This window comes from Ptychodera flava, chromosome 18 (assembly GCF_041260155.1).
Source record: "Ptychodera flava strain L36383 chromosome 18, AS_Pfla_20210202, whole genome shotgun sequence".
Lineage (NCBI taxonomy): Eukaryota > Metazoa > Hemichordata > Enteropneusta > Ptychoderidae > Ptychodera > Ptychodera flava.
The window spans coordinates 24,204,325-24,227,703 of NC_091945.1; the positions used below are offsets into that span (position 1 = coordinate 24,204,325).

General features: G+C 37.4%; 1 protein-coding gene across 14 annotated transcripts in view; it reads left to right on the top strand.

Moving 5' to 3' along the window:
* Positions 1–23,379, top strand: part of LOC139117214 (bromodomain adjacent to zinc finger domain protein 2B-like) — an 83,556-nt gene that overhangs the window by 46,889 nt on the left and 13,288 nt on the right. For 4 of the 14 annotated variants that reach the window (XM_070680138.1, XM_070680136.1, XM_070680139.1 and 1 more), the window contains 14 exons: positions 165–327; positions 999–1,232; positions 2,059–2,357; positions 2,643–2,820; positions 5,315–5,407; positions 9,074–9,201; positions 13,728–13,772; positions 16,327–16,392; positions 16,836–16,976; positions 17,750–17,861; positions 18,893–19,038; positions 19,790–19,897; positions 20,847–21,031; positions 21,863–22,142. In XM_070680138.1, the coding sequence (XP_070536239.1) occupies positions 165–327; positions 999–1,232; positions 2,059–2,357; positions 2,643–2,820; positions 5,315–5,407; positions 9,074–9,201; positions 13,728–13,772; positions 16,327–16,392; positions 16,836–16,976; positions 17,750–17,861; positions 18,893–19,038; positions 19,790–19,897; positions 20,847–21,031; positions 21,863–22,142 (2,178 nt within the window). Of the gene's footprint in view, positions 1–164; positions 328–998; positions 1,233–2,058; positions 2,358–2,642; positions 2,821–5,314; positions 5,408–9,073; positions 9,202–13,138; positions 13,205–13,727; positions 13,773–14,572; positions 14,604–16,315; positions 16,393–16,835; positions 16,977–17,749; positions 17,862–18,892; positions 19,039–19,789; positions 19,898–20,846; positions 21,032–21,862; positions 22,143–23,379 lie in introns of all 14 variants that reach the window. The other 10 variants (XM_070680129.1, XM_070680134.1, XM_070680132.1 and 7 more) reach the window with 6 other exon arrangements.

Below are 23,379 nucleotides of genomic sequence, written 5' to 3' on the forward strand. Positions count from 1 at the left end.
AAGAGTGACTCAAATCTCCCTAATGTTCATAATCTGCTTGTCCTCCGATTGCCCATCTCACCAAAGAACTAGAAATATGTCATGTACTGTAGGTTACCGCTGAATTACAGCACAACATTGTGTAATGCTGGTATCGTAAACTCTGACCACAATTTTGTAAACAGGCACCCACTAAGGAAGAGATGAAATCCAGCAACGCATCTCCGGCAACCAAGGCGACCAGTACCCCTATAGTTGCCAAATTCCGAGGGGTCAACTACAATGAGGATGACAGTGATAAGGACAGTGGCAGCAGCGACAGTTCTGACAGTGATGACAGCCAATCAGGTGAGTTGTTACAGAAAGTGCTGTGTTCAGCAGCCAATCATTGTTAGTGTTATATCTTGCTCTATACTGCATTAGGACTGAAAAAAATGAGAATCTTTAAAGTTGTAAAGGGTTTAAAGAAAGAATCACAACGTTTCTGTTTTAAACCATAATGAGATATTTTTCTATCGAGATTTTCCCATCAAGGAGAAAACTACACTGGTCATTGGAATACAGATTATGTTCACTCCCAGGCTTCTTCAAACAAAAATATTCAAGAATTTATGAAAATTTTAGTTCAGAAGTAAAATCAGAAATTCATTTGTGTTAAAAGTGAAGTAATCCAAATACAAAATGACATGAAGGACTTAAACTTTTGCTTGAACTTTTCCTCAAGGAAATTTTCATCCATTCTCTTGCAAACTCATGAATAAAAAATGGGGTTCAACGTGCAAAATGTGTTACATTAGAAACAAATCACTTAATATTTAAAGACTCTTGAAATTCAAAATGGCTGCCATCTTTTGTTTTCGATAGTCAAAAAGATGAAACAATGAAAAGTTTACTAATGCAAAAAAATTCAAAATGAGCTGACACAAGTGGTAGACCAGAAAAGTATTGTAAAAATTTGAGAGTCTGAATGGAGGTGCACTCTACGTGAATAACAAATCCTGTTTTATGATTGCATTTAGGCCTTTCAGATTCAGATTCTGACGACGACAGTGATTCAAGCGATGACGATGACAGCAACGATGATGATGACGACGACGACGAGAACACAGACACTGACGCCGAGTCCAAAGCCGCCTCAAAGCAGTCACCATCATCCACCCCTGTGAAGACATCTACTCCCATAGAGAACAGCAACAGAAAGAGATCCAGTGAGGAGGCAGTGTCATCAACACCGCCATCCTCAGTTGTCAATTGTAAGTAACATTCATGATTGAGCAGCACTTGGGATAGGATAGGATAAATAATTGCTATAGCAGACTGTATCCATCACAAGAAGTCCACTGGCACTAAACAATAAATGTTACAAATAAGACGTCACATAGAAGTTTGAATCTTTAGCTTTGTCTCGAAAAGTGCAGACATTCTGGCATGAATGTGTATCAGCTGGCAGTTGATTCCATAAGATTGAAGAAAAGTAAGAAAAAGGACCTATTGCCAGATGATTTTAACCTGGTGCAAGGAACTTTTGGGTGAAGGTTGAAGGCTTGATTTAAGAGACCTGCAATGAGATCATCAATAAGTTCAGACTCAATGCAGTGTTGCGTTAGTGAGGAGCAAGATTTTGAACTGAATTATGCAGGACACAGGGAGCTAAAAGAGTTCCTTAAAAATTATCACCATTGTCCAAGACAGTCAAATTTTCGCCTGGTATTGGTGACTTTGCCGTTCCTCTGGCTAGTCTAATACTTACAATGGTATAATGAAAGGTATGTGGGTCTCGCAGACTGGACTGCAGCACTGTTTGGATTCTGTTCATGCTTGCCAGGGGACTACCAAACTCTGTGGCTTTGCTCATCACTCATTACTGTGGATGTCTTCATCCAAAAAATTGACCTTGTGAGTTGAACTGCTGAGTCATAGAAACTATCATTTCTAATCAAGTAATCTTTTGGCTGAGACTATTTTTTAAACTCTGATCATATTCTCTGATTATTCCAGCCTTCCTGCTCTCATATTTGCAAAATTTGTCCTTTTACCTCCTCAAGAGTATTCATGTTAAAATTGTTCTCATCTACGCAGCGTCAGCAGCCAGCACTCCAACGCCGGCCAAACGGAGACGGATGCACGACGAAAATGAAGCGAGGTCACCTCTGGAATATGGCTGGAGAAGACAGACCATCATCAGGCAGCTGGGACCTGGAGACAGGCTGCGCGGAGACGTCATGTATTTCGCACCCTGTGGCAAAAAGATCAAGACGTACCCCGAGGTGATACGCTACCTTGAAAAGCACAGGGTCACGGGCATCACCCGGGACAACTTCAGCTTCAGTGTCAAGATCAAAGTTGGGGAGTTCTTGAATCCCAAGCAAGGTGAAAATGTAAGTATAAGCACAAACTGAGACAATGCAAAATCTTTCCATGAATCAGCGCATGATGACCTATCTACTCATCCACTCCTCCCAAAGTTGACTATTCTTTCATGCCCCTCCTATAATCTGCATTTGGCCAGTGTCTTACTGAAAGAGTCGGCATCAGGCCGAACTCCTACGATGGGAATCACAGCCAACCTCTGCCCAAGGTGTAAATTGCTCTCTGCATCTTGTACCTGATTACGCTGAAGATGTCTTTGTACAGAAACCTGACCAGTTTATTGTTCGTACCAGGGAATCGTTTATGAGGCAATGACAGAGCATGAGCTGAGGCGGAAGCTGGTCCAAGACGACCCCAAGAAACTAAGAGCTCTAGAAAGGCAGCTCAAAAGGGAAGAAAAGCGACGGACGTCCCAAGAGCTCGCCAGGAAGGCTGCCGAGAACAAAATGAGACGCCGACTAGAGCAACAAGGTAATATTGATAATGGTTTCCAAGGGGTGCTAAAGATACAAACCAATCATTGTGTGGCTAAAGTCATGAATTATTCATTAGACGGTGCTTGAAATTCAGTCTGAAATGTGAAGTAAGGTGGAGGACTGCGCAGTAGTATAAATGTTGTCATTTTCTTTGTAATTGCATATGCTGTAGGTAGCGGTGAGTGGACATGAAAGATAATGAAAAATTGTGGTCTAATGGATTAATTACTTGAGGCGCATTACATGGAAATATAGCCCACGTTTGGATTTTATGCAGCTCGCTCTATGACAGATTTCATGCTTCAAAGAAGTGGGGAACTAATTCAGACTGAAGTGTTGTCGTTTCTTTTCTGGATAGATTTTCTAAAATATTTCTGGACACACACCTTTCAAGTATATGAGGAAACAAGGTCGCTGATCATGCAATGATGATACACGAGGCTGTATTTATCAAGTGCCCCATAAAACGCTGCAATATCAGCTTTCTTTGTAGGGTTCGTTTGTAAAGACACGAATAACATTCCACGTTATCTTTAAATCCAGCACGGGGACATCACTTTTGAATATGCAACGCATTTCAAAATAACTTCTCACACCTAGTCTCTTAAAAAAATGACAGTCTTGCATTTCTACATGCAAGTCTTTTGAAATGTCTGACAGTTTGACAAATAGGGGTAGTCCTCCTCCTGAATCCCAGAAACGTCATTTCTTTAGAGGTGCAAGTACAGCACACTTCCTCTGTTCCACAAAAGGGCATCAATGTGTACATGGAAAAGTACATCACGTTTTGTGTGTGTGTGTAAAGGAAGATAACATCGTCGCTATGAAAGTTAACATGTATCCATCAGATGTGGTTGATTGCGCAATGCCTACTAGAATCTGCCGCAACATTTGGGTGTTTCGTGTAGTTGGTTCAGTTGTACAAAAGTATGATGACCTGTTCAGGTTTGAACAGAGTATCTGTGTGAATAAGCTGTGCTGTTGACACTCTTTGATAGAGAATTGAAAAGTTGTCCATAGATCAAAGTTGCTGTCCACAAACGTTGGGAAAACTGAGTACAGTAACTGGTGTAATTAAATCACGATGTACCATTTCATATACTATTCCGCTGCACCTTGGTTCAAGCTAACCATCAAAATAAAATCAAGGTTTGACCCAAGAGGTCAAAGGTCATGTCATGGAGCTGAAGTTATGACAACCAGTAGATACCAAGTGACCAAAAAATATCACCGTACATTGAAGTATTGGAAGTGTCACAGTCATGGATATTTTCAATATGTTCAATATGTTTTCACGTCCTTAGAGGTACACATGTATTCACAATTTGGTGATTTTCCATGTGACTGGAAATCAATGTGTGTTTACATCATGCTCATCGTCTTTGCTATATTGCTTTTGCCAACCCATCCTTTACAAAGTAATTGTGTGCTGTGCATTTTTTTGCATGTGTTCTTAACCCCACCCTTCCGTCTTGAAAGTTACAGATACGTTAATAGGAATAGCGACAGTCGTTCATATATCATACACTTTCACTCATTGTAGACATGGTTTCTACCCAGTATCTGTTGTAAATATATTTCAAGGTCAATTAACAAAATTAATTATGAAATCCAAGAATTCCATGGAAAAGTAGGGGTCATTGTAACTCCTTGATTTCTCCGTTACTTTGCTTTTGCTCTTGTACTTATGCCATTGAAAAAAAAAGTGGCGGCAGAGTTTTGCATTTCTTTGGTATGGACTCATATTACTTTATTGAAGTACTCTCTTCTGTGTAAAAAGACCATTTTTTTCACCAATTTTCACATAGTGCAAGTGCATGCACGTTTCCATACCGTGTAATTCTTGGATTTCAGTGAAAGTTATCAAAGGGGGCACCCTTTTACCCCCATTTTCCTGTTCATAGGTCCAACTCCATCCAGGAAGAGAATGGGGTTTGACCAAAAAAGTGTGGTGGTAAAAGGGATGGGCAAGCAGCATTGCAAAGCAAGTTGGTGTTCTGGGTAGATGGTTACGATTGCAGTTTGCACATAGGAGAGGCGTAGAAAACGTTAAAGCAAGATTGCTCACAAATTTATGACACTTTTCCAAAGATTTTGAAACTTGAAAGCTTTTTAACCCAGTTCTCCTTATAGGGGACTAAATTTTATCATACAAAACAATAGGATGGAGCCAAATCATAGAAAGGGAAAGGTTGTGAAGCCTATCTCTCTGGTGGCTCTTCAGAGCCCTGAGAAGTAATCCTATAGTAAAGATCAGTGCCCAGATTTCTTGTTTTGTCTCTGCTGCTTGCCAAATAGTAGTGGTTCTCTATGCCTGCGTAGAATTCAATCACAGAATGACAGGGTTTTGTCCGCTAAATATTTTGAGACTGTACCTCCGGAAGACCTGCTGGGAAAGACAGGTGTGTAGAAAAAATGTGGTCGGAAAGTGTTTTGAATAGCTGTCCACCAAGCCAGTAGTAACTGTTGAAAACAAAACTATCCCGCAGAAATGGCCAAACGGGCTGCTGAAGCAAAGCGGAGACGTAAGATGGAACGACTGACACAGTCTCAAATGGCAAAGGAAGCCAAGAGAAACCGAGGTAAATATGGTGGTGTGTCTTGACTAACATAAAAAACAACAAAGTTCCAAAAAAAAAACTTGTAACTCAAGGACTCATCTGTAAATAACAATGTGACTGTCATCTTTGTTAGTTTATTTTTTTCCGTGTGTGTGTGTGTGACTTGCTTTCCCTGTGGCTTCTTCATCCTTACACCTTGCTCTAGCTTTCAGCAGCTTTCATTTTTTCACGTTTCCTATGTCGGGTTTAAGGACTGAGTTCACAACTGCGACAGCACACACAGTCTGATGCATCTCTCCTGTGCCATTCACACAGGACTCAACGTTCTGACCTCAGATACTGAGCATAAAGAACAGCGAAAAAAAAAATCAAATCTGTGCGTTGCAGTTTTTCTATCTTTTTTCTCATGGTATCTGAATCATAGCAAAACTTTCTCTTGTCAATACTCATATTACTTGGTGTGTAAGTTAAAAATCATGTACATTATTATACATTTTCAGAGTATTCCTTCTGTAAGATATCCACTCCACTGTCCCATTCTTAACAGAGTTACAACTCCGTAAATAACTTTGAGGTGTTGTGTGCTGTTGTCAGTGGTAGTGTTTTTTTTTCCTCGCACTTGTAGTCATAGTTACTGAATCTTTGAATATTCATGACTTTAGAATGGCACTGATTGGATAGATTGAAGTGTCACATGGCACAGTGTTTTCAATACTGACATCATTCATGGTGTCCTCTCTCATTTCCTCTGTACATACATTCATCAATAAAGGCAACACTAAGCCCCCACAGTGACTGTTTCTTCTGTTGCCCGTGCGCGGCAACTCTTGATCGTGTTTCTGTCTGTTTTTTAAAACAAGAAAATTTGCAGTGTTTTCTGCAGAAATGCAACTTGCAAAGGGATGAGAACATCTTACAAGGGCACGCACACATACACACAAACATACAGACAGACAGACAGACAGACAGACACACACACACACATAGTGGGAGACAAACTACCTTTTGCTTCATATGCACACATACACATGAAGAAATACACACATTTACCCTCACACAACGCACATTTACACACCTTTCAAGCACTTCGACTTTTGATTACAAACAAGTTTGGAATACGGTCTGCAAGACCTTCCTTAACAAAAATATCATGTTTTCAATTCATAGAGGAGAAACAAACATGAAATGCAAGGGTAAACATTAATACTCAGAAACAGACTATAATCAGATGTTCATGCAAAGTCACCTCACCAATAGGTACTTATAGTACGCAATACATATGCATTTAATAGCACAGGCAGGAAATTACATGCACATGTACACATGAGGGACAATATACAATCACCCGTAAAATAATGGCTTTTGTCACTTATCACGACACAGACTACCATGTACATACATGTAGCAAAAGAAAAAGGACTCAACTCAAATATAATGACCTTCATCATCTACATACACCAACAAACACAGGCAGACATCTTTTAAATGGATAGACAGACTCAGAACTTTCATAAATTTAGGAAAGATTCAAACAGATATTCAAGCAGATAGACAGACAGACATACTGTTATTTTACACCGGACTTGTCACAAATAGAATGATACTGTACAGGCCAGCGTGGTTTTTGAACTGCAATAATTCATTTTAGCTGTTGACATATAATGATGATAAACCTTAAAATGAGAAAAAGAAATAACGTGTTGAGTTCAGAGCCGTTCAGAATAGATTAACGGATAGACTCATCAAAGACAGATGAAGAAAATATTGTTTGATAAATCTATTTGAATCATGGGTCATGAAATTTTGAAACTGTAGTAAATATGAGAGAGGTATAGAAAATAGGATATCCGTATTCTTACTGTGCATACGCCATAATTGTAAAAGTGAGGAACTTGAGATTCACAAACTCACATAGTCTTCAATCCTAAATCTTGTGGTAGGTCAATTGTTAGTTAGTCACGTCAGTACAGTATGTGTGCATGTACAGCCTATATTTAATGAGCAGTATTAAATATCAATTTAAATTTGCAAATGTCAGTGTATTGTTCAATATTGGGCATCTTCTGTTTTCACCATTTTGACATCAGTTGATGCGTTCTAACTTGTTACCATTAGTGTAATACCCAGTTGATCCAGTGAGGAAATTGTGTCTATGCATATATACATTATTGCAACAAAAAACCCCCAAAAGTGTGAAAAACAAGCCATGACATGTACTCGCACAGATCCTAATAATAATTATACACAAGAGAATTACACTGTGTGAAGATACAAGAGGATCTCTCAGAATCTCACAGGATCCTGAATCAGAATAGAATACTGGCATACAACATTTAGGATGTAAAATATGACATGATTTAAAATAGTTTTATACATGAAAACAGAAATTTGCCGCTGTCCTTGACTTTATACCTAATGAGTTTCATTTAATTCATACATGGGTAGTTATAGAAGAAGGTAATACACCTTGAATAAATCAATACTTTAAAAGGGGTGGATTTGTTATCAGCTTGATCTGTGAACAAATTGATTAACTGTACACACATTACAAAGGAGCACAAAGAACAAGCACCAAATAATTAGTCGATGTCAACAAGCACTAATTAATGCAAAAATCAGGGATTGAGGATTTCAGCTTGAAGGTAGAATGCACTTCAAGAACAGATTTTCAGACTCTCATATTCTTTCAATTTTTTTTTTGTCAATTGTTGGTAGGCCCCATTTTGAAGCTCTTTGAGTAAGTCAAGTTGACACCATCTTAGTTTTGTGAAGATTGAAAATTCTATTTTTCCTCATAAAGTTAATACAAGGATGGCGGCCACTTTTGAACGTAATTTGTTTCTCTAGTGGCAATATTTGCATGGTGGCCCCTTATTTTTATTGTTGATGTTGAAAGACAGTGGTAATAGGTTTCCATGAGGAAGGTTTGGGGCAAAAGTATAAGTCTTTCACTTTTTAGAGGTATGGATATAATATTGTTATTTCATTATAAGATGAATGGCAAGCAGAAATGAAAATAAAATGTCATGACATGTGAAACAGACAGCATGAATGAACGTGAAAGTGTAGTACTGTAAGATGCAAGGCGAAGGTAAAATTTGGACATGAAATCTATACAACAACTAAAACAGAGTAGAGGACAACATATGTCATGAAAAGTTAACATTAGGGTTTGAACATCAAGATTGATATGATTTTGTGTTTGCACAAAGACATGAATGTGCAACATGACATGTAGTTCATGTATTAGTAATGAAGCAGTGAACATGTCCCTATGTAAAACATGCCACAAGACATGGAATCAGTGTAACTGTAAACGATCACCCTAAAGATTGACACAGATAGATGACTGGTACACGGTGTATGTCTTGATTGACCATACATGTTGATATGAAAACATAATATGAACACACAGCATACTGTGCGATAGCAGTGTTGAAGTTTGTGTATTAAAACATGCAACTTGAAGTCGGTAGTGTGCAAGATCATATCCAAAGTTGACATGGACAGGCAATGTGACACTAAATATATTATCATGAAGTATACAACATGATGACATCAAAGACACTACATAAACACTGCACACTTCATACTGACATAAAAAACATAAACACTGACATACAGAACTCAGTCAATCTCAACCTTTCAGCATGCTTACAACTTTTTTTTTCTTTCAATTGTGACCAGCTCTGATGGCGGCAGAGGAGAGGAGACGACAGAAGGAACACTTGAAGTTACTGAAACAACAGGAGAAGTTACAGAGGCTGGAGCAGATCAGGATAGACAAGGAGATGAGAGCACAGCAGTTACTAGAGGTAGAGTACCTTGTGTGTCTTTTCCGTTAACCATCCATCAGCTAGCATAATGCCAACATGCTGAATGCTTGCCAGTAATAATATAACTAGATTGTTAGTTTAAACAGCACAATGATATGTGTGAATCAATATAAAATTCATGTTTGATCATATATATTTAATTTCTGAGTTTCATCTCTTTCATGAAATTTGAATTACGGGATAGATTTTTCAGTTTATAACATTCTACTGTTGTCACTTTCCCGAGGACAGAAGCGACATCATCACAGATTATTTTTGTTCATCATGTTGTTTGACAGAGAGGTTATAATGTGTAACACGTTAATCAGAAAAATGTCAAGTTTTATATATTTATTCTTCCATGTGCTGGATAATGTGTCACATTTTTGTACAATGAAAAGTGAGGTTGTCACTGTTGCCATGCCCTTTGTTCTGTTGAAGTAGCAATTCTTTTTATTATCCAGTACACCATTATCAGTGTGTGTAGATTTCTATACTTTGAGGGATTAAGCCAGATTAAGAAAGTGTGTTTGATAATTTATCAAAATTGCATTTTAAACTTTACTGCTAAACAGCAGGCCAAAGGAAAGACAGGCAGGGCTTGCAAGAGAATTTTCCTGTTTTCTTGCTGTGGGAACATTTTTGACAACCAAACTCTCTCTGAATCGCCTTTTGTAATCTTTGTCACCACAAAAATACCAATACGTTCCCAAAAAGCCCACTTGACTGAAGACTTCATTGATGTGAGATTGTTGCCTGACAAAATCCCTCATTGTTTTTAAACCAAAGGGTTTACTTTTGTTCACTTAAACCCCCCCATGCCCTGAGCAACAACCTTGAAATCTGCTTACTTCACATCAACATTCATTCACTGATGGATCATCTCCAACCCCCATCACTGTTCCAAAAAAAAACCCCTTGCACATCTTCCATTCATTTATCAGTTATTCAAAACAAATTTGAAGTGGTCTTTCATCAACACCCTCTGTGTGGCTGATTTTCCTTTGTTTCCACATATGATGGTATCCACATAGCTTGATTAGAGGTGGAACGACGACACAGTTCACATTGGTGTCTTTCAGTCCCATAAAAGTATTTCAAGTCAATCTTTTCACCTAAGATATACTTCTTTGTTGTGAAGATGCTGCTCTGTGAAACTTCAACTGCTGAGCATGGCACATACCAAGACATTATCAATGATTTTCACGTCACATTTATTAACCCAGACAAAAGAGAACACCATCAACAGTTAGGTAGTCTTTACCAGTGGAATAGCATGGATGGCTGTAAGGCGGAACAAAATAACATAATATTGGCAAAAAGTAGATGAGGCAATAGTTATGAATTCATAGATTGACAGAGTGAAGTGTCTATGGATAAACAATGCTATCATTAGTTGTCTATGTGATACATTTTACCTCATCATCGATCAAGTTTGCCCCTGTTCCTGTTTCAGAATGTCATGTTACTTTCTATAAAATAAATAAAACTGAAAAAAATGAATGTGACAATTTTGATATTGACCGTGTTAGCTATTTCTTTGATAAAAATGCTATAGTAAGATTGCTACTGTAAGATCCTTGTCAGAACCTTGGTCCAGGGCTCCCGCTACCCGATCGCCAATTAGCCAAATGCGAAAGAAAGTTTAAAATGGCTACAAAAATTCCAGTTTGGCGAACATAATGGCTAATGAATTTTTCCTGCCCAGGTGCCACCTCAACAAAAAACTACAGCTAACAATAAAAAAGTCGTAAGATGTTGAAACAGTTTACCCTCCTTCCTACAAAGTTGCAATGTATTGAAACAGTTTACTCTCCTTTCTACAAAGTTACAAGTTCCCTGGTACGTGGAGCAGACATTGTTGCTGTTCCGTCTGCAGTACATAGAGGCTTTGTTTTGCCTCCTTGAGTCCCGTTCGTCCTATAGTCTATCTAGAAGTTTTACCTACTTTGCTAGAATCAAAATTTGGCCTGCAACTACTCAGTTTGATAGTAAAAACCGTAATTTAAAGGGAAATTTCACAAACGGAGCAATAATACGAAGGAAGAGGAGAAAAACTGAGGTTTTCTGAAAGGTCAAGTCTAGGTCATCTCAGCATGTGATGTCACGCATGAAGACCCTTTAAGTGTACAATTATGGTTCAAAAGAGCCACCTAGGGTGGTCCAATAGGTAAAAGGTAATTTTGGTGTCTTCCAATTTAAATGGCATTCAGCTTGACTGTCAGTTTTAAATTAAATTTATTAAGAGTCATTGCAAAGGGATATTGTCGACAGTAATTGCGGTAAGCATATCCATTGTCAAATCATCACATTTGTGAATTGCAATTTTGCATGTAAACATTAAAGCAACAATTCATTAAAATTGTTAATTCGGTCTATTTCAAACTGCTATAACTTATACAAGAAATTATGTGATTCTGAATTATTTTAATATTTTGTAGATACCACCAGTTTAATGATGTAGAAGTCAACATCACCAGACATTTCTTTATCATATCAAAATATCACATGAAAATATATCTGTGTTAAAATGTTATCATAATCATTAAAACAATGTATACTCTCAAACAGTGAGTAATTTAAATGAACATATATCATTGTGTTTTGTTTTACACGAGTAATGTTTTGCCAAACCCTTTGGTCTCAAGAAAAATACTCATACTCAAAATGCTATTCAGCCTGCTTGATCACAACTATGACATACAAGTAACACCGGGGCAAAATTGTATCTACACTGCCAGTGTGCTACTAAATGCTTTCTCCTGCACCATTTTTTTTATTCTTGTGGCTAAAACATTTTGGTTATGGAAGACTGCATAAATTTGCCACATGAGAAGCTTGTAGCTTATGACAAGCTATCATACTGTGAACACTAAATGAATGCAGCAGAAATGTTCTGTACCTGTGGTAATATACGCTTCACTTTGCTACCCAGATTTTTAGAATTCAATTGATGCCTTATTTTATTTCTGGTGGTAAAAAGTTTACCATCTGAAATGAAAAAGTATTTCTATCCTGGAAATGTCATAAAAAACACAGATTATTCAATATAAACTGAATAAATATGTCTTTAATGAAAAAACTATCAGGAACATCATACAAAACATCTCGATCTGTAAAATTAGGAACTCCTGAATGCGAAGAAAGCTGTAATTGCCAAGCTTAATTGAGATCATAAACTGGCTAAAAGTTGCTCAAAGTGGCTACAAGATTTTTGATTTGGCTAATCAGTGGCTAATCATTTTGGTGACTTAGGGGGAGCCCTGGGTCACTACTACACATACTTTTTACCATTGTGTGTGTGTGTATGTGTGTGTATATGTGTGGTTGAAATCACCGTTTACCAGGTGGATAGTGTGTTTCAAGAGATGCTTGTTTGCCAGTGTGTTTGCTTACATGTGCAGTGTGCACTGCAAGTTAAAACACAACTGTTAGATTTGTCACTATGCAATGATGACTTTCATTGGAGAACACACTCTACGTATTTCCGTTGTTCTCTTTATTTGTCTTGGTTATTATTCATGCAGGTTTGTGCTCTATGGTTAACAAGAGTGCAAACTCCCCTTTTTGTGGCACATCTCATATAAAAAGTACTTTAATCTAATACTCATCTATAGAGACATAAATTTTTGCATCCTTACCACGGACTGTGACTCTCCATTCCTATAGTTAACTTGTAGTTCTTTGTAGTTCTTTTGTTTAATAAAACTTATAGTTGTAGTCGTATGATATCCTAACTCACTACAACTTGTGTAAATTAGATAACAGTGTAGTAAAAGTCTATGATGTTGGAGCAGTGCTGTGTAGAGAGTAGTGATAAACAAAAATTTTCATCTTGTTTTATTTATTGAGCTTGGCCAGGTTTTTTTTTGTGAAAGCTTTAATGATAGGGTAGCAATGTGGTATGTAACAGTCTTCAACTGTTCTGCATGCACAGGCCCGTAGGAAAAAGAAAGAGGCGGCAGCTAATGCTAAATTTCAGGAGATTCTTAAAAAATCCAAGGTTAGTTCGTTGAGCGAGTGCATCGCTGACCGTTCTGTAGGGTTTATGTGTGTGTGGTATGTGTGCGGGTTTGGGTATGTGTGTGTGCACCCTTGTCCACTCAAATGTACTAGGGGGTGGTGGTGTTGTTGAACTCTCATGTAGTTTGTCGATGCACTGTATCTCCAGAGTGTGTCAGTGTGGTTGCAGTTCTCCGTTGTGAGTGACTGGTGCTGCAGTAGAAACACTTCTAGTCACACTTTCCTGAGATGACATCTAATAACAAGTGCAAGTTTCCCACCTCTAGGACTTCTTGTGTCATTGAATTACATATTTCTCATTAATAATAACTGCATTTGCATTGTCGTGTCTGTGCTAAAAAGGTTGACTTCTGACATCACTGACTCTATGCACTAGGCTGGGATTTCTGTCACTGAGATACTAACAGAGTCTTCACAAAATGATTTTCCTATAGCTGTGAACCAAGTGTATATGCAGACGTGTAATTTTTGCATCTTTTTTCTGTCTTTGGTTCAATTTATAGGAACGAGAGCTTCGAAGGCAGCAAGCAGTTATTCTCAAGACTCAGGTGGGATGTTGTTCTTTTCTTATCTTCAGCAGGACAAAAGCACAAAAAGCATTATTAAATTGCATATAATCTCATATTTTTTTCAGGGTGTTGTTTGTGATAAAATTTGTCCGTAGCTCTGTGTGTGTGGCACGCCTCGCACCTGAAGGTTTATTTATGCACATTCTGCAAGCATCAACCTTGGTATTCACAACTCAGCCAAAGTAGGATTTCTACAGAGTTACAGCAGATCATAGCTAAGGCCAACAATGAATGTGACTAGACTGTGTGTGTCTGTATGAGTGTGTACACTGCAAAGCAATGGCTCCTGTTTTATCCTGAGTGAGCCTAGCCAGTGTCAAACAGTGTTCTGTGTATCATTGAGGAAATGCATGTATTTAATGAAACAACATATATCTGCATGGAGTGTTCAAGCTTCACATGGTGGGTGTTACATGACTTTACGACACATCTATAAATTTTTCATCATGACAAAGTGTTGTTCGTAGGGTATTCATCTACATTCAGAGGGTTAAAGAGGGCTGTTCCTGATAAATGTAAAACGACACATTCCGGGTTTAGAAATCTTGACATTGAAAATCACTTTCACCGCTACTTCCTACATGTCGTCATATCGCTATGGTGACATATGCTCATTTATAATGTTATCATTTCTTAATCTTCCTGTTTGTATCTTTTCTGTCCTCTTGCGAAAAAAAAATTACACACAAAAAATTCACACTGCAACTAACTTGATCTGCATTCATGAACTCCCACCTCTGACCTTTCACATCTGTGCCTCTGTTGTTTGGGTTCATCAGGAGAGGGAGAGGCGAAAGCATTTGCTAGTCATGGTAAGAGAATTTCCATCTTGTCTTCTGGCACACAGCGCTCGGCATGGCTTGGAACGTTACTTGTTCTCCAAACTCTGCTTGTCAGCATGATCTTGTTGTATGAGTGTTTGTGTATCTGTCTGGCTCGCCACCATTGCCACACATGTAGATGCATCAGCTTTGCACCATCATACCCCTAGACTCATTCCCCGATATCATCTTCCCACTGTTCCTGTGTAGTCTGACAAGCCTTCATGCTTCCATCCCTCTTTCCCTTGTGAATGCGTCCACACACCGTTTTGAGAACAATGCAGGATGTGCACCAAAGTACATTGAGGAAAGGTTTAATTTGTGTGAGTTTGCTCAGGAAAAGGGAACCAGAGTGGGCCACATCTGTGGGCTCATTTGTCTCAATTCTCTGAAATCTTTTCCCAACTCTTCATTTCTCTAAAAATGTACACCATCATTGTCACTTTTTCATATTTTTGACATCTTCAAGATCATTTATATCAAGATTACTGACGAGAGTTGCCAGACCTGTCAATTTGTTGAATGCTAAGAATATTACAATATTTCAAATTTACAGTTGTGACTCAAGTGTGTTGGCAAAAACAGCCCAAAAGGGTTCTCATTATAAGTTTTCAGAACTTCCGTGTGAGTCACCCAATTCAAATTCTGTAATGCCTGTGTGGCTTTGAAACATCCAATCATATCATATTGGTCTCTGTTAAGTGTACAAAATTTATGAATCTTTCATAGAGGAGTAGGAATAAGCTTACTTTGCTGGTCAATCTCTAGACAAAAAACGTGACCCATACAAAATTTTTTGTACTGATGTGTCTGATGCCTCTGTGCTGAGGATCGGCATAATGCAATTGTTTGTTGAATTTGTCCACCCATTAATTATTTAATATGGTTGTCACAAATAATTGCAAGATGTATGTTTTATCAGTCTCTGTGTTCCCTAGTCCTTCATGTTAAAGTAATAAAAAATAAGTGTGTAATTGCCTGAATTGTGTTTCAGTATTCCCTTCCCTAACCCAATTGTCCTGTACCTGGGTCACATCACCAGTACAAGAGACTTTTGTTATTGTACTCAAATTCTCACTTCAAGGAAGTTTAAAGCAAAAGTTGCGAGACTGAAGATTAGTGGACACAAAGAAATTTTGTTTGAATCGTTCATAACCTAGGGAGTCAACTCATACCATCAGTGATTATTTGAAGCTCTAAAAAAATCCCTTTTAGTTCGCAGGGTGTGTCTACTATCTTCAGTCATCCCCCCAAAAAATGGAAATGATTGTTGTTAGAGTGACATGAAACTTATTTGTATGAAATTGATTATTATAGTAACAAATACTGTACAATTGTGTGTGATCCCCAAGCAAGCATTGTATTTATTGAGCTCTGTTGAAAAGTTGAGTTAGAAATCAGGTGTTGCAAAACAAACTGAATGACATATTCCAACCAATTCCAACCAAGGTGTGTTGGATTATGGAGTTGATTCAGTAACTTTGTCAAGTACGTGTTTAGTTACAGAAATAAAAAGTGTGTTCACATTTCTTTGTAGAGTTTAAGATTTACAAAAGTGCAGTGATCTGATCAATAATGATTTCAGCTTGGTTAGGAGAGGGAGTGGGAGGCGAGGGAAGGGGAGATAATTGAGATCAAAGCTGTGTAGGTATGGATACCTCAGATAGTGTTTCTGACCTGTGAATTTGTGTTTGTTATTCTTGATGGAACAGGAACGGGAAAGGAGGAAACAACACATGATGTTGGTGAGAGCCTTAGAAGCCAGGAAAAAAGCTGAGGTAAATATTGATAAATAGAAAATATTTTCAATTATGGGCGATACAATCAAATTTCCCACATATTAGTGTGTCCTTTGGATGTACAATTGTGAAAATGAAGCATATGAAGTACAGTTATAATTACCAATGGCTCAAAGTGAAAGAGACAGGTGATCTGTGTACGTACATTCAGTGTGCCTTGAGCACCTATTACCAGGTGTACATCTTGAATCAGCCAATCAGATTTCATTATCAGTGTAAAGATTATAATGTAGTTTTAAATCCAGACAGATGTGACAGGTGAGTCACCTAAAGTATGCTGAATCAGATGTGCATTTCATTTTACTGTTATTTATTGTTTTGATTTATTCGTTTATCTGATATATTTTGTTTATTTTATTTTGTTTGTTTTGCAGTTATTTATCTAATGTTTTATTTTATTTATTTATTTTTCCATTGTGCAGGAGAGGGAAAGAATCAAGCAAGAGAAGAAAGCTGAGAAGAAATTCCACAGAGAGAGGAAGCTGGAACAGAAGAGGTTTGAAGTTCAGATGGCAAAGGAATTAAAGAAACCAATTGAAGATATGAAACTTACTGACCTCAAGGTGTGTGAGAAAACCTCCAAAGTTTATACCCTGGAAAGGTTGTGAAAAAGAAACATTGTAATTGAATGTAGAATCTAACAGAGAATGAGCATGGTACATCATTGGATCCATGTCTAGAACCAGCAGGTTTTTGCAGGCAAGAAGTCACAGACACTGGTTTCATATGAAAGCGAATAGAAAGATATTAAAGTTTTTTTAAAATACCCTCAAAATACTTATTTTGTAAGCAAAATTGAAGGCTTTTACCAGAAATGCGTTGTACGAAAATCATGTTTTCAAATATTTGTGCAGCACTCCTCTTCCCCATGACCTTTGGTTGACCTTTTGATGTCAAGATAGCATTCACCTTGAAAGTAAAAGTCAAACCTTCGCTCACATGATCCTCATTGAAACTTCAAAATATTGTTTCAATCAAGATTAAAAGTCAGGGGTCAGAGTGCAACTTTTCGGATTATAGATTCAAATTACTTCAAATTTCCTGTCATATAGAATTCCAAATGCTGCTATTTTCTTTTCTAACACTACCGTAACGGTATATATGGAACAAAATTAAAAACTTTGTAGTTTTATAAAAAAACATAAGAGTAAACGGTTTCATTTCTGTTCAGATTTCTGAGTAAGTGCATTCAGATTGCAGACTAGAAATGAAGTGCATGTCATTTTCCGTTCTTACACTATTGAACAAAATAAAAATTTTTGATGTTCAGGTTTGCGACACAAAACTACCGCTAGTGACTTGTTGCTAATAGTTGCCGTTCCCTTGACTGTTTCAGCAACTGCCCAACCTGGAACGGTTACAGGGTGTCAAGCTACCAAGCAATGCATTTTCAGACTGCCTCATGGTGTTGGAATTCCTGCACAACTTTGGCGAAGCACTCGGCCTAGGTAAGACATTACAACGCCACTGTAATTCCTTGATAAGAACAGTACATTTTCCAAAGATGTAATGTAATCTTAATTTGTCAGTGGGTAGTTTTCTCCATTATCGACAGAAACCAGAAATAATAGTTCTCTTCGAAGTCTGCGATGTATTTGTCAAATACCAGACAAGCTGATAAGGAGATTTTCTGCGTAATAATCGAACTTTGACCCCTAAAATGCGTTTGAAATGTCATAACTGATTAATTACCCCTATTCAAGAATAACTTTGAATGTCAAAAGGTTTTTCATAATGAGAATAAATTTCCTCTGTCAGTCTTTTGTCATGTGTGGTTTCATAGTCATACTCTATTGATCAGAAATGCAACATCGGTCATCATCTGCTAATTCATCATGCTCCTTCATGACGTAGGTTCCTCTGAGTGATGATCATGCTCTTTTAGCTTTTTACGTGAATTGTACAGGAAACATTATTTGTAAATATTCAGCTCTGCAATTTTGTAGGTGTTTTCGAGAGAGTCAAATATATTTTGCAGAAACTACCTTCAGTCTTTTTCAATATGCGTAACATGAATGGTAAAGTGATCGTAAATGCTTCAGTGTTTGTATACTAGATTTACAGCTTATGTTATAACTGAACTCCAAATTCAAGTCCATCACAGCTTATACAATAGGCCTGGACTTTGCTGCTTAGCTTCGTGAAATGGTTTTTCAGCAGATCATGCCACTCACATGATATAGCATGTAATATGACTCCGTGCTTCAGATTTGATGTCCTTCATTTCCGTCTCTAATAGACGTGCACGCAAGTGATGTATTTTAGCCGTTGCTATGGATATCGGAGACAAATGCCACGGCATTTAAGTGACAGATACACGAGACACGCCATAAATTGAATAAAATATATCAGACAGGTTTGAACCGCAGACATGCATCAGATAAGGGTATACACTCATCAAACAGAGATAGCCTTTCGTAATTAAGAGGGAACCCAGCCCCCTCACATCTCAAAGGAATACATCTCCTGAATTCAATAGATCTTGAAGATGACGTCCCCACTCTCGACTCCTTGCAAGACGGCTTACTGAATGACGAAGAAAGTTACAGCGAAGTAGTCACCCTTTGCATACAGTTATTAAATTTAACACTTCAGGACCCGGGGTTACCCGGCACCAATGGAAAGGTGAGCTGTGCGTGCCATCGATTGCAGAATAATTTATCACCTCAATCTTTGAACTTTGCTGTCTGGGATTATAATGAAAACATAATTTACAGTGAATTGAGTTTCAGGAATTTGGATGAACCCTGTATTAGAACTCTGATGTCTCCTGAGTGTAATTCCTTTTGCTTTTTAATTTACTCTCTCTCTCTCAGCTCAGTGCTGGGTTTTTTTTCAATTTTTTCAGAAGTTTTAACTGTACTATTCATTAGATTTGCTTGTTATGTGGGAAAAAAAACATTAAAAAATATTAAGAGATGACTGAACAGTTTTATCAGTATCCTGACTTACAAAGACACAGAGAGAAGAAATACTGTTCAAATGCCTTGAACAGCAGTCTGAAAAATATACTTATGTCATCCGTCTTCTGTCTTTTGTAACAAGCACCACCCTAACACCCCTGTTCAAGAATTCAACAAACCATTTTCTTATGAAAACAGTAGAGACGAACCATATTTTGGAAGTAAGAGGGTTGATAAAAAAAGGCAGTATCAGTGTTCAGCAAAGCAGAGTCCATTTAAAGTGTTATAAAATATACCGGTATGTGTGTGCAGCGTCTTATGGTCGACAATGTTATAAATAGCCTGAAATGTTTCATAATCTCCTACAGTATCAGGTATGCATTCCTATCGGAATAAAAAATATCTCAGTAATAGGAGACATTACTTTTGACATTTGACGGGGTTTTTTTTCCCCTGTTCATTTTCTATCTCAGGAGAAAACTCTCCTGGACCAATCTGTCAGTGATATTGATATAGATGAAGATAATTTTTCTGAAGTACTTAGACTTTACCTCAAACATTCCAATGGCAAAGACAATGAGGTAAGCCGATATGAAGATTTAATATTGCGATATTTTAGTGGTTACCATATTAATTCAATTTACGGTAATAAGGGGTAGTCTGAGATATAGTGCATCATCAAATGATATTTTTTTTTCCCCGAGAGACTTAGTACTTTTTTTTATCAATAATAAATGTTTGATGTTGCTAGATGTTCTAAAGTGGTTTTCAGTTATCTTTTCTGACCACAGTCCTTATTAAGCCTTTCGTTAAACATATAAAGCGATCATTCGGACAAATTTAGCCAAAATTTTGAAAACTCCACCAACAATATATTCTATTTCTTGAATTTTGTTCACGTGGATTGCTATTATTGAAGGAGAATGAAATATTGTAAGATCATTCAATATTCATGGGGACTTACCTCCACTTTTTTAAAAATCCATCATTTGCAATCCCTCATCTGCCAGTAAACAGCTGAATGTACTCTTTTGTATTGGCTGTATAATTTCCAATCAGTGGATACTTCTTGTAGTGAAAGCAGCAACATTTCATGTGAGCAATTTCAAAGAAGTGTTGTCAAGCTGCAAATGCTCAGATCAGTGAAACAAACCATCTTGTGAAAATAACCTTTGAACTCTGTTTTGGTCTGGGGTAAAATTTTAATTTGATAGATCAGGAAGTAGTAACACATTTAACCCTTTCATCCCCAGTTCCCTGTATACAGGTCCAACTTTACCATAGAAAACAATGGATTCGGGACAAACCATGGTGGTGAAAGGGTTAAAGTGTGTTTTAGAGAGTTTGTTTGAGAGATTTCATCAAAATGTAAAAAAATCATTGCTATTTTACATCATCAAAGTAGACATGTTATATTCTAATAATCTAATATTCTAGTATCTTGGTCTTTGGGAATCAGTTTTCAAATATGTATTTTTGTGTAAATTCAGCAGTGTGCATGAAATAACAGTCTTCTAAATCTGATTACAGTTGTCTGAAGTACTGCAAAAAGTGCCGTTCATGGCACTCTCGGCAACTCAGAAAGCTTCCTGTCTGGCCTTCCTGGTCAATGACCTGGTGTGCAGCTCACGGATAGCAGAGGAGATCGATAAAAGCATTGAGAACATGTCCAGTCTACGAAGACACAAGTGGATCATTGAAGGAAAACTCAGGAAGTAGGTTACGCGATCTTGTTACTGCATTGCTCTCCTCAGTGTAATGTTTTCAGTTTTAAGTTCTCACACCCCTGCATTTGCTGTATAAAGGTAGGGGGGTTGTCAGAACTGCACCTGTGCAACGTTCTTGTTTACAAACTATGTATTTCTTGCATGGTATCTAGATGCATCACTTAAACACAGCTGCAACTTTTAAATTTTGCAATATACATTATGACAAACATGTTTTAACTTTCCTCAATTGCCGATGTACCTTGTATACAGTGTTTACATATGTCGTATGGGTCCCTACAGCCTTTGAGCTCAGTTCTGACAACCCCTCCCTTTAACTGTTAATGTCTGCTTTACATTAAGTTAGTTATCTTGCCAAGAGAGACCCACAGGATATCACTCAGCTAGGCAACACTGAGCTTAACCCTTTCACCACCATGGGTTGGCCCAAACGTATTGTTATCAGTGATGATTTTGGACCTGTTTACAGGAAGTAGGGGTAACAGATTAAGCTGTAGAGGGCAGAAAGACTCATCCACATTTTATAGCAGAGAAAACGGGCTTTAAAACTGAAAGTTTGTATTTTTATCAGCATTATGTTTTATTTTCATCAAATTAGAAAGAGATGAGAAAGATATAGCTTAATCTAGAAATTCAGCAATATTTATAAAGATATTTTTAAATTCACAGTCCTACATGCTAATTTTCCCAGTAGTTGTCATTGACAATGACTATGTACGTGATATAAGTCATAATCAGTCCTACATTTTCCATGGAAAGTATTTATCAGATTCAGATAATAGCGATAAACAACCTGTGCTTTCTAATTGGTAACAATAGAATGAGGACCATACAAGCCAAGAAATTCAACCGTCCAATGCCTCCGAAACCGATAACCAACGAGGACTCTCTGCTGGATGTCACAATGGACGGGGACAACAGCAACCTGTCAGGGATGGAGAAGAAGAGGAAGCGAGATGACGAGGAGGAGGAGGAAGAAGAGGAGGAGAAAGAGAACGAGAGTGATGGCATGGATAGATCTGACGGGGAGGAGGGAGAAGATGAGGCTGTACCGACCAGCGCTGAGGAAATGGATAAAAAAATTGAAAAACTTACCAGGGTATGTTTCTACAGTGTGAATTACCTATCGTTATAGAAAGCCCTATTGTATCGAACCTTTGACTGATGACCTGTACCTTTGACTGATGACCTGCACTCAAACTTTGATGACCTTTACCTTTGACCTATGACCTAAACTCTAGTCTTGGTCTTCTGGATAAAACTGGTCAATTTACTTGCAAATTGAGTGAGGAAAATGTTATGGTTTATTAGCTACTATAGACTATAGTCTATAGAAGCTATTGGGATGGGTATCCGTCCGGCGTCCGTCGTCAGTCTGTATGTATGTATGTATGTATGTATGTATGTATGTATGTATGTATGTCCGTTTGTGAGGCGTCCGTCCACTCAAATATCTTGAGAACCGCAGTACTTACTGATTTGATATTTGTTGTGTAGATGAAAAATATGATTTTGAGAAACTATTTTTTTTAATTTTTTGATATTGTTGAAAATAGGCAAATTAATGCCAAAAAAGGTGTTTTTGGTAAAAAATCTTCTTCTTCATAACCGCTGGTCAGACAGCTTTGTTATTTGGTATACAGGTCCCTAGGGATAACCCAACTTAGATTTGTTAAAATTGTGATGAAATATGCAAATCTGTATTTTTAGCTACTATAGACTATAGTCTATAGAAGCTATTGGGATAGGTATCCGTCCGGCGTCCGTCGTCAGTCTGTATGTATGTATGTATGTATGTCCGTTTGTGAGGCGTCCGTCCACTCAAATATCTTGAGAACCGCAGTACTTACTGATTTGATATTTGTGGTGTAGATTAAAAATATGATTTTGAGAAACTGTTTTTTTTAATTTTTTGATATTGTTGAAAATAGGCAAATTAATGCCAAAAAAGACGTTTTTGGTAAAAAATCTTCTTCTTCATAACCGCTGGTCAGACAGCTTTGTTATTTGGTATACAGGTCCCTAGGGATAACCCAACTTAGATTTGTTCAAATTGTGATGAAATATGCAAATCTGTATTTTTAAGGAATTTTTTTGTCATTTTTGGTCAAAATTTGACTTACATTGTATGTAATTCTTGTACTGTATAAACGCTATCAATTCACCCAGAAAAAAATAATTAATATGATTTTAAATAATTGAATTAATTAGGAAATCATCAAAGCCAAAATGATTTTAGTGTAGAATTATCAGAAAGTTCAACTTTTTTGACAGGTCATAGTGAAATGCTTACCATCTTGGAGGATTAAAACATGTAAAGGCAACTTTCCTGAATG